General features: G+C 37.0%; 2 protein-coding genes across 2 annotated transcripts in view; both read right to left on the minus strand.

Moving 5' to 3' along the window:
• LOC306860339 (putative phospholipid-transporting ATPase IIA) overlaps window positions 1-7,630 on the minus strand; it is a 62,828-nt gene extending 55,198 nt beyond the window's left edge. Inside the window, exons 1-4 of the mRNA XM_079401988.1 lie at window positions 7,518-7,630; window positions 6,130-6,274; window positions 4,337-4,450; window positions 4,144-4,252 (exon numbers count right to left, since the gene is read on the minus strand). Of these exons, the coding sequence (XP_079258114.1) occupies window positions 4,144-4,252; window positions 4,337-4,450; window positions 6,130-6,274; window positions 7,518-7,585 (436 nt within the window). The 5' untranslated portion in view covers window positions 7,586-7,630. The remainder of the gene's footprint in view (window positions 1-4,143; window positions 4,253-4,336; window positions 4,451-6,129; window positions 6,275-7,517) is intronic.
• Window positions 7,631-8,858: 1,228 nt separating this feature from the next.
• On the minus strand, window positions 8,859-16,393 carry LOC306860152 (sal-like protein 4). The gene is made up of 4 exons (XM_079401706.1): window positions 16,095-16,393; window positions 11,602-14,070; window positions 11,210-11,514; window positions 8,859-11,102 (listed from the first exon to the last, which is right to left on the minus strand). The coding sequence occupies exons 1-4, from the start codon at window positions 16,159-16,161 to the stop codon at window positions 10,680-10,682; spliced, it is 3,264 nt and encodes a 1,087-aa protein (XP_079257832.1). The 5' UTR covers window positions 16,162-16,393; the 3' UTR covers window positions 8,859-10,679.
• Between the last annotated feature and the right edge of the window lie 1,229 nt (window positions 16,394-17,622).

A 17,622-nucleotide genomic window follows, 5' to 3' on the forward strand; every position in this document is an offset into this window, starting at 1 on the left:
CAATCATTATTATTCATGACCCGTCCAAATAAGCCAATAGCAGACCGTTTCATTCTAGGGAGAAATCCTAGGGTTGTAAATGGACATGTAAAACCGTTTCTGGAGAATTTTTGCCCTTACCTAAGCCATATAACTTCTAAGTAGATATCAGAGAACAATTTAAAATATAGTAACAATGCATTCTATGGCATCTTTAAAAATTTTGAGATTCTTGTCCTTTGCATGTTTTCGGCAAATGGAGCAGGCCATCGTGTTACCCTTGTTTCACACATACTCAGTTTGCTGTGCGTATGTGGTGTTTTGTTTTTCCGAACACACATTAATTGGATTACTCAATTAGCTTCATTTGAGGGCCCGATTATCGAACTGAAAATTTGAGGGGGTGGGGGGCCGTCCCGATCTCTTTCTGGGGGACCTATAAAATTAGAAATTAAATTGAAATCGAAAATCTATAAAAGGTTGGCATTGGTGCTGTCTGTCAGTCGATTAAAATTATGAATCACACATTTTTCTGTAATATATCATGATTAATCGCATATTTTTATTGTCATAATTTCACACTGAACTTCCAAATTAATATAACAACATAAATATAGTATATTTTAAATATGTTTTAATGGCAGCCTATTATTAATGAAGTATTGATACCGATACTGCAACTGGTGTCTCTATTAAATGCATTTTCCCTATTAATTATAGCCATTCAACATTACAGTATAATTGAAAGCCATTATTTTTAACATTTAATAAGCTCTGAAATATTAAGTGATTTTAAAACAATCTTCACATAAACTATAAATTGTATATGCATAAACTATTCAGATTAATCTTTATTAATCAGCGAGTGATTTCTATTTTTCGTTTGTTCTTTGAGTTACATCAGTGACAGACCTGATGCACATGACGCGGATCTGACACACATCCTATTTTCTCCAAACTCTTTACCATCATTTAAGACTTTATTACTCATTGAAGCCTACGTTTATGAGGTAACTCGTCAAAACCGCGTATTTTGACATAATTGTGTGTTTTCGTCCATTGAAGTGCTACTGGTGCGCTGTCTGAAGCTGCTCGGTGTATGCGTACAGCCAAACGAGCAACCTTTCAAATTATACTTCACTGCATCGTTTAAGTGGCGAAACCCCCAAGTACTGTACGCGTCGCCACATTCTCGGGTTATGAAGAATAATGAAGGGAAAAGTTAATCTTCCGAAATGAAGCAGCAATATCTTCTCACGTAAAAGTAGTTAGAACCGTGTCTAGGGACAAGCTGGCCATCACTCTGCTCTGACCTTATCAGCCCGTTTGTATCCTATTATTTGATTCGCTCTTGTCGCTTATGACAGAACAGCTAACCAATCACGATGAGCTCGTTTTACCCGCCAACTGGTGACTGACATTATTACATGTATGATTTTTCCTCGCATTTGGCGAGTGTTAATATATATTAGTGTTGTCAAAAATATCGATATTTCGATAAATATCGATACTGAAATATCTGAACGGTACCAATATTAATTTCCCGAAGTATCGATACACCGATACTAGCCGAGCTGTCACTTTCACTTCTCTCCAAAGGCGCACCACACGTGACCGCACTCGTCTCCTTCGCTCTGGTTAAATAGCAAAAGTGAAGTGAATAGAAAGATGACTGCTCTGGTTGTTAAAGAACACAGCAGGAGCGCTATCTGTAGGGATCTATGATCTCCGCGATGCAGAGAACGCCACGGAATCCAGTCATAAACACGGAATTTACAGTTTAACACGGAATGTCACGGAATTTGTCAAAGTTTGGATGAATTTAAGTGAGTGAGTGAAGTGACATACTGCCAAGTTTGGTGACCCATACTCGGAATTCGTGCTCTGCATTTAACCCATCCAACGTGCACACACACAGCAGTGAACACACACACACACCGTGAACACACACCCGGAGCAGTGGGCAGCCATTTTTCCCGCCGTGCCCGGGGAGCAGTTGGGGGTTCGGTGCCTTGCTCAAGGACACCTCAGTCATGGTATTGAGGGTGGAGAGAGCGCTGGACATTCACTCCCCCCACCTACAATCCCTGCCAGCCGGGGACTCGAACCCACAACCTTTGGATTACGAGTCCGACTCTCTAACCATTAGGCCACGACTTCCGCCATGACCTACTTTTGAATTAATCAAAAGTAGGTCATTACACTTAAATCAAATAGCGATATGGACTAGTATCTGTAAATATTAAGCTGCAAAAGTCGATTTAAATATGAATCCTGCATGATCTGCGCGTTTCAGCGTCTGCCGTCTCAATGAGGACATAAATACATCAACAATATCTCCAGAACTGATCTGAAAGGCACTTTACGAGCATTTTACCATTTAATGAGTAAAACTAGCGTCATATCATACACACACAGAACTTTAAAAGTATTCACGGCAACCCGTCAAAATAAAAGTTCGGTTTAACTTAGCCTATTAAAGACCGTGTGCCAGAAATAGGCTATATTACTATTATTTAGTAGAATGTACATAATACTACTACTTACTACTACTGTTCATTTTTTTAAAAGAAATAAATCACAAAATATTTTAATTTTAATAGTAAATCCCCTTCATTTGCCAAAAATGTAAATGTTTCATTTTCATTCATTCAAATATAAATTAATTAAAATTGTTTTATGCCTTCATCTGATATCCAGTCAAATTTAAATACACAACACAGAATTTCTGAGGAGGAAAACACATTTCATAAGGCTACTGTAAAAATAAATAAAAATTGTTTGTATGCATTCAAATAATAGACATGCTAAAACAGAATTTGGTAACAATAAAACATAAGGTGAGAAAAAAATCAAACATTTCATACGGCCCTAAACGTGTCATTTTTGTTACACTTTTAATAAATTAAATGTTAAATTGTATAATTTTCATGATTTTAATGAATTAGACATGCTTTTAGATTAATATCATTTAATTTGACCATTAAAAAAAAAAAAAAAAAAGAGTACAGAAAAATTTAAATGGAAAAAAATGGAATGTAGAAAAAAATAAAACGGAATTTGGGGAAAAATAAAACTGATTTCATAGGGCCCTATATCTGGAAATATTTTGGTTATGAAGCAAATGAGAATATCAACAAATAGAACTTTGGATTTTAATTAGTACATGTATTAGTAAACGTTAGTTTCAATTAACATTTAACTAAGATTAATAAAAGATTAATAAATAAATCAACAAATGCGGTACCTCAAGACTTTTTTTTTTCATGTAAAATATACCGCATGTTCTCGACTTGTTACATATATCTTTAAATTAAAAAAAATTAACCCCTTAATATTGTGGCAGTTTTTTTCTCCATGGTATCGAATATCGATATTTTTCAAGGTATCGTATCGAAGTTAGAGATTCCAGTATCGTGACAACACTAGTATATATATATATATATATATATATATATATATATATATATATATATATATATATATATATATATATATATATATATACACACACACCACACTTATGGGGAAATTGTTATAACTTGTGTCAGCAAAGTCTGAAAATAAAATACAAAATTCACACTACTAAAATAAAAAATAGCTTAAAAAATCTTTTAAATAAAATAAAAACAACAACAATATATATTTAACTTATTGCAAAAATTCTGAAAGTGGGCAAAAAAAAAAAAAAAAAAGCACACTGCTAGACTTTCACAAAAACATTGATATGTATGAGAACAACGTTAAAATGTATTGCATCAACAGCAAAAAAAATGCATGTTTAAAAAAACCCAGCAAATCTGATTGCTCACTGCAAACATTTGCAACACGTGTTTAGTGCCTACATTACAAATCCATGTGCACTGAATCAAACATTTCGGTCTACAACAAACAACAACAACAAAAATGATTGCTAATTACAAGGCATTTACCTAACAAATCATTGCATAAGGAATCAACATTCAAATCTACGCCAAACAATAAAACGGGAACATTAAAAATATACAAAACCAACAAATAACTCTCTCCCGCTGATTGCTCACTTCGCAACATTTACAACACACATTTACCTAACAAATCAAGGCATAAGGAATCAGCTTCATCCAATAAATCTACAAAAAAAGTGTGTGGCGCATAAAATGCTTTGTGGAAACAATGGCTCACCTCTTGTAGAGAGTTTACTGTAGATCTGTGAATTGACCTCTTTGTCCCGTAGGAAACATCGCATCTCCTCGACAGCTTCCCTCACGATCGTAATAATCAAAACAAACCCCTTATGAAAAACAAAGCAAAAAAAAAGTGTATAAAATTTGACCATTAGGCCTATTTATCATGACAAAACTGTAGTCGGACTCACCAGAGGAACCCAGTACGTGTACAGAGCCCCTAATCTGAGCTCATTCACAAACTGTGAGCAGGCCAGCAGCAGAAAGTACAGGTTGAAGAAGTATTTAAACTGGTTAAACAACACCTGTAAACACAAACACATGATATGACATTATTTTACATCTCACAGTTTGAACAAAACTTAATTGTACTATGATATATACCATGGTACTGAATATTCATACACTACCGTTTAAAGGTTTGGTGTTGGTTAGATTTTTAAATAGATATTTATGCTCACCAAGTTTGCATTTATTTGATCAAAAACACAGTGAAAACAGTAATACTGCAAAAATATTACAATTCAAAATAACTGATCTAATATATTTTTAAAAATTATTTATTTCTGTGATACAAAGCTAAATTTTTTTAGCAACATTACTTCAGTCTTCAGTGTCACACAATAGAAATCATTCTAATAGGCTTATTCTAATATGTGACCCTGGAGCACAAAACCAGTCTTAAGTTGCTGCGGTATATTTGTAGCAATAGCCAAAAATACATTGATCGGGTCAAAATTATTGATTTTTCTTTTATGCCAAAAATCATTAGGACATTAAGTAAAGATCATGTTCCATGAAGATATTTTGTAAATTTCCTACTGTAAATATCAAAACTTAATTTTTGATTAGTAATATGCATTGCTAAGAACATCATTTGGACAACTTTAAAGGCGATTTTCTCAATATTTAGATTTTTTTGCACCCTCAGATTTTCAAAGCTTATTTATTCAGCTTTCAGATGGTGTATAAATCTCGATTTCGAAAAATTGACCCTTATGACTGGTTTCGTGGTCCAGGGTCACATATGCTCAAGATTTCCTTTTATTATCAATGTTGAAAACAGCTGTGATGCTTAATTTATATAAAAAGCGTTAATACATTTTTTCAGGATTCTTTGATGAATACAAAGTTCAAATGAACAGTATTTATATGAAAAAATAAATGTCTTTACTGTCACTTTTGATCAATTTAATGTGGCCTTACTACTTAAAAGTGTTGATTTCTATTAAATAAATAAAACATTTACTGACCCAAACTTTATTTGAACCCCATTATATCATATCATGCTTTAAAGAAATCATGCTATTACCATAGTACATGTCCAAAAAGGCATGGTACCACTTCAGAACTTTTTTGTTAGTGATATTAAAGGTTTTCTTGAAACATTTTCAAATTAATTTCAACATATTTCCATCCACTATGAAACACACATTGGCTCACGTAGCAACCACTGCTCATCTAGTATTACAGTTGTTTTGGCGATGCCAAATAGAGCTTAAAGTGTTTACACTAAACCACCTCGCTGTTTGTTTTTCGCTATATGCCAGAGTTCTGGGCACTCGTTTACAAAACATTCAGAATTGAACGCCGATAATCATTTGTCCTTCAAATTATTCAAAATAACCAGAAGGCATTTGCAATGCAAAAATATTTTTTTTCCATTCAGCAATCTGGTCAAGGTTGTTTTTAAAGTGGCGCTCCGCGTGGCATGAGGAAACGAGATTTGTACATTTTCTGCAGTGAAAAGCAAGTGCAAATTTTGTGCAAAATTTGCCGCCAAGCTGCCAGGGTGTTCTGGGTGGTCGCCAAGGCATTGCTACACTGATGTGAGGGTGTTCTGCGGTTGCTAGGGAGGTTGCTAGGATGTGATTAAGTGGTTGCATTACAATATCATACAATAACATGTTAGCAAGACAGACCATTGTTCAACTCTTCCTTGAATTACTCTGGTGGTTCTCTCTGCACGTGTGTAGTCACTCACCCCTGGCAGGAAGGTGAAGAAATTGTATTTCTGGTTATTTATGACATTTCTTGGGTATCTCTGTTCTCTCTTTTCCGGATGGCCCAACCACACGGTCCGAGGACGGAAATCTCCCCCTCCGCAGCATCTGGACCACGGGCAGCACCTAAATATACAACATCACCATCAGCAGCATTACATGTGGGCTTGATTCACAAAGCACTTCAATTAATACAGAAATGTAAAGCAAGTACATCACGAGCCTTTAACAGAAAGATACTGGAATTTCACTGCAGCCACAGAAATATTTTCAAGTAAGCAACAAAACCATGTCAGTAAATATTAGCTTTTACCAACACCTTCATCAAACAAACTCTTATCAAGAACTATATATATTGGGTATTCTACTTCCGTATATGTGAAGCATAACAACAGCTTATAGAAAATAAAATTAAACTGAATTTATGCATTTAAGGCATTTTTTTTTAGCACATGAGCTATATCTGTCTTGAAAATAATTTTGATACAGTTTTGCATTAAACAGACAGTTTTGTGTTTATATCATTTTTAAATAATATAAAACAAACCCAGAGCAGCACAACCATCCCTGAGTTGAAGGTATTATTTTTTCCTTTAAAAATGTAACAAAGGATTACGTTTAGTTTTCTTGTAATTTTTGCATGTAACAATTGTGTATAAACTACAGAACAATAGTGGATACAGCATCAAAATTTAACATCTTTAACATGTAACCTACCTTTAAATAATAATTTATGTTATTTATTTAAAAGAATTAAAAGTGCAGTTTCATGTCTATCTTTGTGCTGGTTACTCAGGCTTTTAGGAGAATACTGCATCTCCAAAAATCATGTTAGTGCTGTGGTAATTTTTTGCTTGGTGAAGGCAGACACAATTATAGCATCAATATCTGTAGCAAGTAACTTATGGCATTTTGACAGAAACTGTGGTGATTTTATTTGTAAGTGCTTATAAATAGCTGGGCATTTTATTGCTATCAGAGCTTTATCAGGCTGTCAAGTGTCGCCCCTCCTCACAAAAGGCCTTAAATGCATCACACCGAAAATATTTGGTCAAAAATATAGGATATACAGGAAGAAATATTTATGTTTTTCTTTAAATGTGTGTGACAATTCACCTGTGTCTCTCCTAACTTATATGCAACAATATCAAGACTCTTATATCGCTCAGACGACATCTTCATAGCGAATATGCAATGATGTATTAAAAATAATGAGCTGATCAGCGTCATGTCGCGATATAATGTCATTATCAACATCATTTAGCGGGTGCTGCTGGGTGTTAGCCACTATGCTATCCGTCCATAAACAAGCCTCCATGTTCCAGCCGACGCGATTTTGTTGTCATTCAACGTCGTTTCGTGCTCTTACCCGTCTCTTCGTTTGTTGTCATGTCGTTTTTTGTGTCGGACAGGCTGCAGCGGAATGTTGTCCGTCATTGTTGTCCGCAGTGGAGCAGCAGAAGTCAGTCAGGCAGCGCGCTGGGCGGAGACTGATGGGTCGCGCGCTCCTCAGGGTGGGACACGACCAGAGCAGCACGCTGACCTGTGCGTTTCAGATATTCACAGGCATTATTTTCTGGGTTTATTATTATACATTATTATTTTTATTATGTTTTTTTTTTATTACTCTCACAGTGGATATGCTCAATGACATAAATGTGAGTCAATTCATAAAGGTCGATTTTTGTTAGGATAGGCGAATATTTTGCTGAGATGCAACTGTTTGAAAATCTGAAATCTGAGTGTGCAAAAAAAAAAAAAAAAAGAGAAAATCGCCTTTAAAGTTGTCCAAATGAAGTTCTTAGCAATGCATATTACTAATCAAAAATTAAGTTTTGATATATTTACGTTAAGAAATTTACAAAATATCTTCATGGAACATGATATTTACTTAATATCCTAATGATTTTTGGCATAAAAGAAAATTCAATAATTTTGACCCATGCAATGTATTGTTGGCTATTGCTATAAATTTACTTGCGCTTATGACTGGTTTTGTACTCCAGAGTAAATATACTAGTTTCACCATACTAGTTATATGGTAGTATAACATATCCTGTTTTCAGCTTTTATAGTATAATATATTTCCTGTTTTCAAAAAAAAGACCACTTTAGCAAAAGTAAAATATCCATAAACCATGGTAATATTATGGTATTCTTGTAAATAACTCAAAAAAGTATCCAAAAGTACCACCATTTGTTTCGTTGTTTTTATTTTTTCTACATTTACCATAGTAATTCAACTGTATTTCTAAAAGTACATTGGAGTATCATCTAAATGCCATGGTGCATGATTTTCAGTACATTTGCGTGTAAGTCACAACATTTTTTGTAAGGTAAATAGCATGGTAATCATTCAGTACCATGGTATACAAAGATCATGTAATTTTAATACCATAGTATTCCAAGTACCATGAAGTGCAGTTTAAACTCCATGATAGCAGTAGTACGTTTATAAAGGCATCCACTAGAAGGTTTAAACTAACTTTAAATCAATAAAATCTGATTTAATAGCATCCATTCCATTCAGTTCGCCCTCATTGCATACAAATAACTTACTAGTCACGTTTTCTGCTTCGAGAACATGATCAAATTAATTTTCCTGCATCGTAATCAGTTTAGACAAGTATCTCTCTCTCTATTATTCAGTGTCCTCAAGTCTCTTCTACAACAGTAATGACATGTTGATTTAGACACAAAACAAAGTTTTGGAAAAGTCATCCTTGGTTTTATTCTCAAAATATCAGAACGGAAGGGGAACAAACAAAAGCAAACATTTACAAAAAGTCTACACTGTAAACAAGCCTAAAACAGACTCAACATTTGAACAATCATACAGACATGACCCCATTTAACCAAGATCTGACACCACCTTTTTTTACATCTAGAAAAAAGGCACAACTTGGTAAATGCATATTAGAAAGAATGTACAGGAGGAGTCTGCCTATTCTGAACAAGTGTTGTGCAAAGTGTCTGGCGATACATTCATTATATTACACAAATCAGCAGGTTACGGGGGCACAATGCAACCATAACTCCAAACACAATGCCAAAAAGAAAAAAGAAAAAAATTCTAAATGAGGTAGAAGTTTGACCAGCATTAATTTTTTACTGTTTAGATACTCTACGTGCATACACGCATTCATTCCTTTAACTCAAGAATACATGGCTACGATCTCAAAAACATTTCCCCACAACAATACACAATTGGGTAGCAAACCATGACTTTTTCCCAGAATAAGAATGACTGCTGATGTTTAGGGACAAGATATGCATGCCTGCTTGGCTCACAAGTATAAAATGCATGGTAAATTTACAGAATTCTAAAATTCTGTGTCCTAAAACTGCAGCAAGCAAGCAAATGATCTCTAAATGACGAGCCCAAGAAACAAACGTTCATAGAATAAATGGCATAAGCCTGGTTTATGTCAGATCTTAGCAGAATGAGGAAAAATAAAGTGCAAGGAATGATTAGGCATTTCAGTATTATACCGGCCTTTTGACCTCCTATTAAAAGGTCCCACATGAAAGCGACTCAAATATTTGATAAAGATCACTGAAAGCAAGAAAACGACTACCAAATTAAATCACTTTCAAAAAAAGAACAATTATTGACTTCTTGAAAAAGCTATAGCTACATGCAAAAATATAGCATACGGTGGTCTAAATAAAAGAAAGGCCTTTATTACAATCCTGTGGCGTCTTATGTTAGGGCAAGGGGGGGGGGGGGGGGGGGTACAGCGGAAAGAGTAAAGCAATCCAAAACAGGCACTTAGCAAATCATTTTTGGTATTAAAGCGCAACATAGAAACTATATCGAGTCAAAAAAAGAAATATATAATAACTTAAAACAAACTTACACTACAACTACGCATTTAGTCCATCAATTAAACTGTAATCTTCAGTAGATTGTGTGGAATGGTCAATTTATCTAGGCACGTATTCCACAAACACCTTTATTGTATGACATCTTTGCCATGGATATTATTTTTGACTAATGAAGTTTATTCAAACAAAACTAACAACAGGACCATGAGTAGTCAAACAGAGATGAACAAGATGTTAACTGTTAAAACATTGAGATCTCTGGTCACCTGTGGCTGAGATCATAGGTGAGATCATCCTGAGGGTCATAGAGCTGAGCCCAACGTAACGATCACTAATGAGACTGCTCTGGAATAAAGCTATTTCAAGTAAGACTTACATTCAACTTCTAGAAATAAAACTGACAAAAATACCCGCATATATTAGAGAAAAAAAAAACAAAAAAACAATAGAACTACTACAGTGTTAGATCAGATTCAACTAGAAGAAAATCGATAACATGTAAGGGTCCAATAAGGAAGGCATGGCCCGTTTTAGGGTATAGGCTCATTTATCAAGGGTATGTAAATTTGCAACATCTTAAAAGCAATGCAACATGTAAGAATTGATTGTACCAACTAATAAATAGCCCAGTTCCTAATATTTCAGCAGGCTCATTAGCACAATGCAGACCGTTGATTGGGAACATCTGTAGTCCTTTCACTGTCTAATTCACTTTACCCTCCTCCATAAAATGTGGAAACTTTGCTATGCTGTCAGAGCCATTCTTTTCCATTTCTGCAATTGTGCCAGGGATGCTCATTTGAGAGGTCTCCATCTTGGTTATTCCCCCAGTAGAACCCACTAAAGGACCTCCAGCGAGACTTCCTTGGAGAGGGATGCCGCCATTTTGGATGACCGAAATCTCATTGGTCTTCATGGTCAGCCCATTCGTGAATGCAGCAGCGTACTGGTTCCACATTGATGGGTCAAAATTAATCGGTGGGGGAATCAAATCCTTTGGAGACGGCAGCATGTCTGGTTTCATTTTGGACTCTGCGCCCATGGCCATCAAAGCCATTGGGTTATCCAACGAGAGCCGTTGACCTCGCCTTGCTGCGTTATTCCACATGTGGGTCCCAACATGCACCTGTAAAATAGGAAACAAAAGTCAGTAAGACTTATTGCTGTATACACAAGATATTTGACTTTCAATTAATTCACTAACAAAATCCGAAGTTGAAAAGACATGTTCACCTTAAGGTTTCCCTTAGTTGTGAAAGCCCTGCCACAAATTGTGCAACCGAAAGGCTTCTCGCCCGTGTGTGTACGTTCATGGATCTGCAGGGCGCTGGCAGATGAAAAGTTCTTTCCACAGGCGTTGCAGAGATGTTGCTTGGTGGAGCGACGAGATGCACTAGAAGTAGCAGGAGGAGTGGCAGCTCCTTGGGGCAGTTGGGAGCTGTACAGACCGTGAGAACCCATGGGAGTCTCGGGAGGAATCTGCATCTCCAGTTTGACCAGACTTGGAGGCACCCTCATGAATGGCAACTGACTAGAACCTAAGAAAGAAGAACAAAACTTTTAGGCAAAATATCAGGAGGAAATATCAGTGCGATGTTTAGGATGTTGAAATGAACAAAACATACCATATTCGCCATTGCAGAAGGACAAGCCTGGCTCCTCTTTGATTGGTTTCGGAGAAAAACTTGACGTCAAGTCCAGTGCTCCACTGTTTTCGCTAAAATCTTGAGGTGCATCAGAGTCTGGTCTGGACTTGAGTCCATCATCTGGGTTTGTGGATTCTGGTGACTTTGACGGTCCATTACTCAGGGGACCTTCTATAGGGGACGAAGAATGAAAGGACATTGAATCTGACACAGCCGGACTGCGGCCAGTCTTGTAATCCATTTCTCCAGACCCTGAAGGAGAATCTTTCAGCCCGCCATCGCTCTCAGAAGCAGTGCTGCTTTGTCGTTGCAGGTTCAGTGCAGAGGTGAGGCTCTTCATGTGGTTCTCCAGGGCGGCGATGCCTGTAAACATAGAAGGTGGACCTTGGAAAGCCTGATCTTCTTTGGCGCCGGGCTGGGGCTCTGTAGAGTTGTTCAACTTCTCTTGATTGTCCAAATCCAAGTCTTGCTCTTCCATACTCTCTTCATGGCCAGTGGAGTCGAAGTTCTTATCCTCAATCATGCTAGCATCCAGTGCTTCAGGACTTTCAAACTGATTCTCTGGCAGAGGGGTGTTGGGAATCTGGCCGCCCATGTGCATACGAATATGCTGCTGGAGGACGACAGCATTGGTGAACTTCTTATGACAAATCGGGCACGAGTGTTGCATCTTAAGTGGAGTGTTGGCCCTGTGAACGCCATAATGAGCTTTAAGATTGCCCTTGGTGGAGAAAGCCCTGCCACAGATTTTGCATTTGTACGGTCGCTCACCGGTGTGTGTGCGGTAATGCATTTTGAGGGAACTTTGGCAGCTCAGCACTCGATGGCAAATAACACATTCATTAGGGTCATTTGTCTTCTTCAAGCCATCCACCATCTGCTGAAGCTTTGCAGTACCAGAGCCATTTTCGCCAGGTAGACTGTTACCGTTTATGTGGTGCAATCCAGCCAACGCATCCGAGGAATCTTTGCTTTGATCCAGTCCCATCATCTCCTGACCGAACATGCCAGAGGAAATGGATGCACCATCGCTGCCAGATGAAGGCGGCCTCTGGGAGTAGAGGTCCCCACCTACTGGAACATCAAATGAGGGCTTGAATCCTTGGAGCATTGGTGGATGGAGACCTGTCGAGGGAAGCCCCAGCACTGGTTTGGTGTCAACAAAATTGTTCTCATCCATGGGCAGAGACATGCCATAAGGGATGCCATTGTTTGTCGGCATGTTGTCCAGATGTTCTGGTACGGGATGTGGATTCATCTTGATGTGTGGGTATTTTTCTTTATGCCTCTGGAAATGCACTTTGAGGTTTCCTTTGGTTGTGAAACGGTTTCCACAGATGTTACATTTATAGGGCCTTTCGCCAGTGTGTGAGCGCAAGTGGATTTGGAGAGCGCTGTCATTTCCAAATGTCTTCCCACAGAACTTGCATTTGTGCTTGAACATATGTTCACCAGAGCCATTTTTGGACTCCGACATGGCAGGGATCTTATGTTTAGCCTTTTTAGAGGAATCCACACTTGCTGCAAGGGTATTAAAGGGACTCTGTAATCCCATAACCCCTGGAGATTGAGGAAGGAGCGCTGGAAGTCGACTAGCTAAATCGGGGAGTCTTTTCAAGTCTGCTTTTAAGGGCACTGAGCTCAAACCTCCGGTGAGGGATGTGGGGATGGTGGTGGATTGAGGTAGCTTTGCTTGTTTTAAGGCTTCCAAGGACAAGTTCTGGGAGCCCGTCCGTTTGCCAATGAGGGCAGCTGCGGCCGAAAGCTGCTGTGATAGATGCGCACCCAGTGCTTTCAGTGGATCCACAGCAGCACCCAGTGCGGAGTGGAAACTCTGAGGTGTCATCATGGCCACTTGGAGGCGTATCTGCTCAGTTAGCTGAATCTGCTGCAGTTGCTGCTGCTGGAGACTGACCAGCTGTTCCAGGATCATGGGGATTGCAAGAAGGGCATCTTGGTGTGGTTGTGGAAACTTCTGATTGGACGAACTGGATGAGTGTTGCGTTACAGCAACTTTAGTAGCAGCCATGGACTCAAGAGTCACATTAGAGTCTTGCAATTTGGAAGATGCCATGTACCCCACGTCTGAATTGCCAGACACATCTTGATCTCGATTTGAGGGGCCATCCTTGTTCAGCATGAGCTCTCCTTCAATCATCTCCTCAGAATCTGCACTGTGCTTTGAATGTGAATTACTGGTCGACTGATCCCCATTATCACCCACAAAATCACCCGGAGAATCCTGGGTGAACTCTGGGAGCACTTCATTCCCATCGCCGTCCTTCATGATCATGACCTGCTGACTCTTAGTGCAATTTCTCTCATGTTCGAGAAACTCTGCCTCATCGAAGAACTCGGCGCAACATTTGTCGCAGACCCTCGTCTCCTCTGATCGTCGTCTCTTAGCCTCACTGCCATCCTCCTCACCTTGACCGTTGTGCATGATCCCTGCAGCAAAGAGACAAAGTTTGAGAAATTACTTATTCAAGACCAAAGGATAATGTGCAGTAAATATGAAACAAATTCTAGATAAATGTTATCAGTACTCACTGTTGTACTTGTTTTTTTTTTAAACAAAAGCCAATTAAATTTACAAAAGGTAGTCTAATTTTGGCACTTATGTTCTGAAAACATGCATTAAGTGGCAAATATGGATTTTAATTTGCATAGACCATTTGTTATAGTATAATAAACTCAAGTTGCTTTTGTAAGCAGCCACATTTACAGCTATTCAGTCCCATCAGATGGGGGCAGCATTTACAGCATGTTCAAAAATAAAATCCAAATTGTATTAGAAATAAATTTACCAATACAAAAAGACAAACTGCATATCAAATATAAACTTCCTCCAACTCCATCCATTTCCTATGATCCTCTAAATTAAAATAAAATGCATATGGCTTATAAAACAACGCGTTTAACTGGTGTTCGTTTAACATACAAATGTTGTTAGGCAGTCCTAATGAGAAGTAAAATAAATGCTGATAAAAGCAGTCAGTTTGGTTTTTCTAATTGCAGAAAATGCAAATCAGATTAAGCTGTAGCACCATTAGGAATGCCCTTTTAACAGGGCTATTGTTAAATGCAGATTTCATCATCTCTTATGAATGAGAAAGACCACTTGTTAACATTCGGACACTGAAACTGGACGTGTGACTTGTTCACTAGTCAACTTGAATAGTAAACAAGCTGCATTGTTCTCAGAGCTAGCAGACAACCAAACAGCTCCTCCATTTGAGAACGCAAACAAGGATAAGTTTAAAAAAATAAAATAAAACCAAATTCACTTTCAAAAACTGGTAGTGGCACACTTGACTGCATGCTAAATTTCTAAAAAGGCAGTGAAGATACAAAAAAAAAAAAAAAAAAAAAGCTCTAAAAAGGATTATTAAAACAAACAAAATGTGCCAGAAATTAATCATGTTGCAACCATAATAATAATAATAAATCATTACATTTATATAGCGCTTTTCTGCTTTTCTAAGCACTCAAAACGCTCTACATTGTGAGGGGTGGTGTCTCCTCGTCCTAAACCATGTGTTTAGGGTTAGTCAACGGGGTACATTGTAACCCCTGCGTGTTGTTCAGCTCACCACAAGAGGGCGTTTGATCAATGCACAAGGGATACAATGCATCTTTACTGACACCTTCGCAGTGTTACACACTGATTGTACCTTAACTGAGAGGGAATTCCACATGCAATATTTTAAAACACAGCCGGCTGAAATTAAAGCCAACTTTAAGTCAACAAAAACAAACCCCAATCCTCAGTACATAAAACCAGACACATCTATACTATATTTACAGCATGTCGTGGATAAGAGTCATGTAGTTTACATTTACACCCCCATTACACACAACTTCATTTCCATCCCCCATCCACATCTCCATATGCGACCAGAAGAAACTGTGGGGGATTTATTGCTTTGTGGTCAAGCTTGTTCTCGACTCACATTTCATGCCGACCTGTTGAGCACCTTTGTTTAACAGTGGTCAGTGATACCAGTGCGCCACATCAAATATTAACACACTAGGAATATAAGTCTACATTTATCAGCCAGTGATCCAGCTGATCAACAAAAAAAACACATTTAACACACGTTCAATGGGTATATCTTTCCCCTCTTACCTTAAAAATAACTTTTTATATAGTTTTTAATTAACACTAAATACGTGAGGAAACAAGTCGCTGACTCGACAAACGTAAAAAGCCAATAAACATTAGATTAGCAAACCAATAAACCAACAAGCAAACAAAAATAAGTTTCTTCAACTCAGTTGTCGCGATAAAAAGTCACCGCATTTGTCATGAATTTAATGTATAAAACAATTTATAAAACCACATCACCTCAACATCAAGGGTCGTGAACCCATTGAAGCCAAATTTCAGAATTCAGGTATGAAATGAAGCATATAACCTACAGTACACGAGCACAAAATTATAAATAAAGTTTCTGTCGCCTCAAACTTACCATTTTCTGTGGAAGCGGGCTCGTCTGAATTGATATGCTGTGGTTTGGATTGCTTGCGCCGCGACATGGTAACCTACAACCATCAGGGGCGAATAGTAACACTATTTAGTCCTTCTCCTTTAGAAATTCTCCAGGTTGGGGGAAATTAGCCCCTCGAGTAGAAATGCGCATGTCAAAGTAATTATTATTATCAATAATGCATTGCGATTTATCATGCTCTTCTGACAGCTGATTGGCTCCGGTCCAAAGTGCTCGCGCATTATTCAAATGAGGCTTCATTGATGAGAAATACAGAGTCTAGAGAAAGGGGGAGGAGATGAGAAAGAGAGAGAGACAGAGAGACAGAGAGAGAGAGAGAGAGGGCGGGGAGAAACAAAAACTATTTTTTTGTCAAATCAATTTGTTTCCTATACAACTAGCCTATTATCTTGATATCTGAATTATATTATTATATTGTATTCTTATTTTACATATTTTATATAGGTAGCCTATTTGTGTGTCTCACTTTATGAATTTATGTCTATATATATATTATTAAATCATGCAATGTCTAAAGGAATTTTCTGTTTTTACAATACTGTATCTTATATTTTGAATAAAATGCAAAACTTGTCCTTTTATACTTAATAATGCATGAAGATGTTCTTGGTTCTAAACGAAGCAAACATAAAATGTATTTTTCAGTGAAATCTGTGCGTGCTTCTTCACTCTGTGATTTAAATATGGAAATTGCAACTGACATTAACCCATCACATTAAACACAAAGACCTGCCTGTCACATTGTGCTCATATGTGTAATGTATGAATGAAGAGCAGACAAGTAAATATATGCAAATGTTGAAGGAGAAATGAGGAAAAAACTGCAGTTGTTTAGTTCATTCAAATGCAGTATGTAAAACAATTGTCTTACCTTATTGCATGTGTGTGTGTGTGTGTGTGTATAAATATAAATAAATAAATATATAAATTATATATATATATATATATATATATATATATATATATATATATATATATATATATATATGTTTGTTTGATGTTTTTAATGGATATATATATATATATATATACACACACATGTACAGACTTTAGACTTTTAGACTTTATATAAATGTTGTATTATGTTTCAGTTATTTTTTTATGATTGTAATGGTTGCTATGTTGCTATATCTTAATGCAAGACACAATGTACCAAAAGCGTTAAAATTATTATTATTTTTTTTAAATGATGTCACTTTTTGGATGCTGCTGGTCAGTGGTATTTAAAAAAATAAAAATAAAAAAAATAAATAAAAAAAACTTGGTTATTATCTGTATTTGGTTATTATCTGTATTAAGTTTTTAATGGAAATACTCAACATAGGTTGTAATATGTTTGAGTTATTTTTTTATGATTTTAAGGGATGCTATGACCAAAAATGGCCAAAATATCTTAATGCAAGACACGATGTACCAAAAGCTTTAATATTTTTTTAATGATGTCACTTAGTGGATATAAAAATAACCGCTGGTCAGTGGTCTTTTGTTT

This window comes from Barbus barbus, assembly GCF_936440315.1.
Source record: "Barbus barbus genome assembly, chromosome: 41".
In the NCBI taxonomy this organism is placed as follows: domain Eukaryota; kingdom Metazoa; phylum Chordata; class Actinopteri; order Cypriniformes; family Cyprinidae; genus Barbus; species Barbus barbus.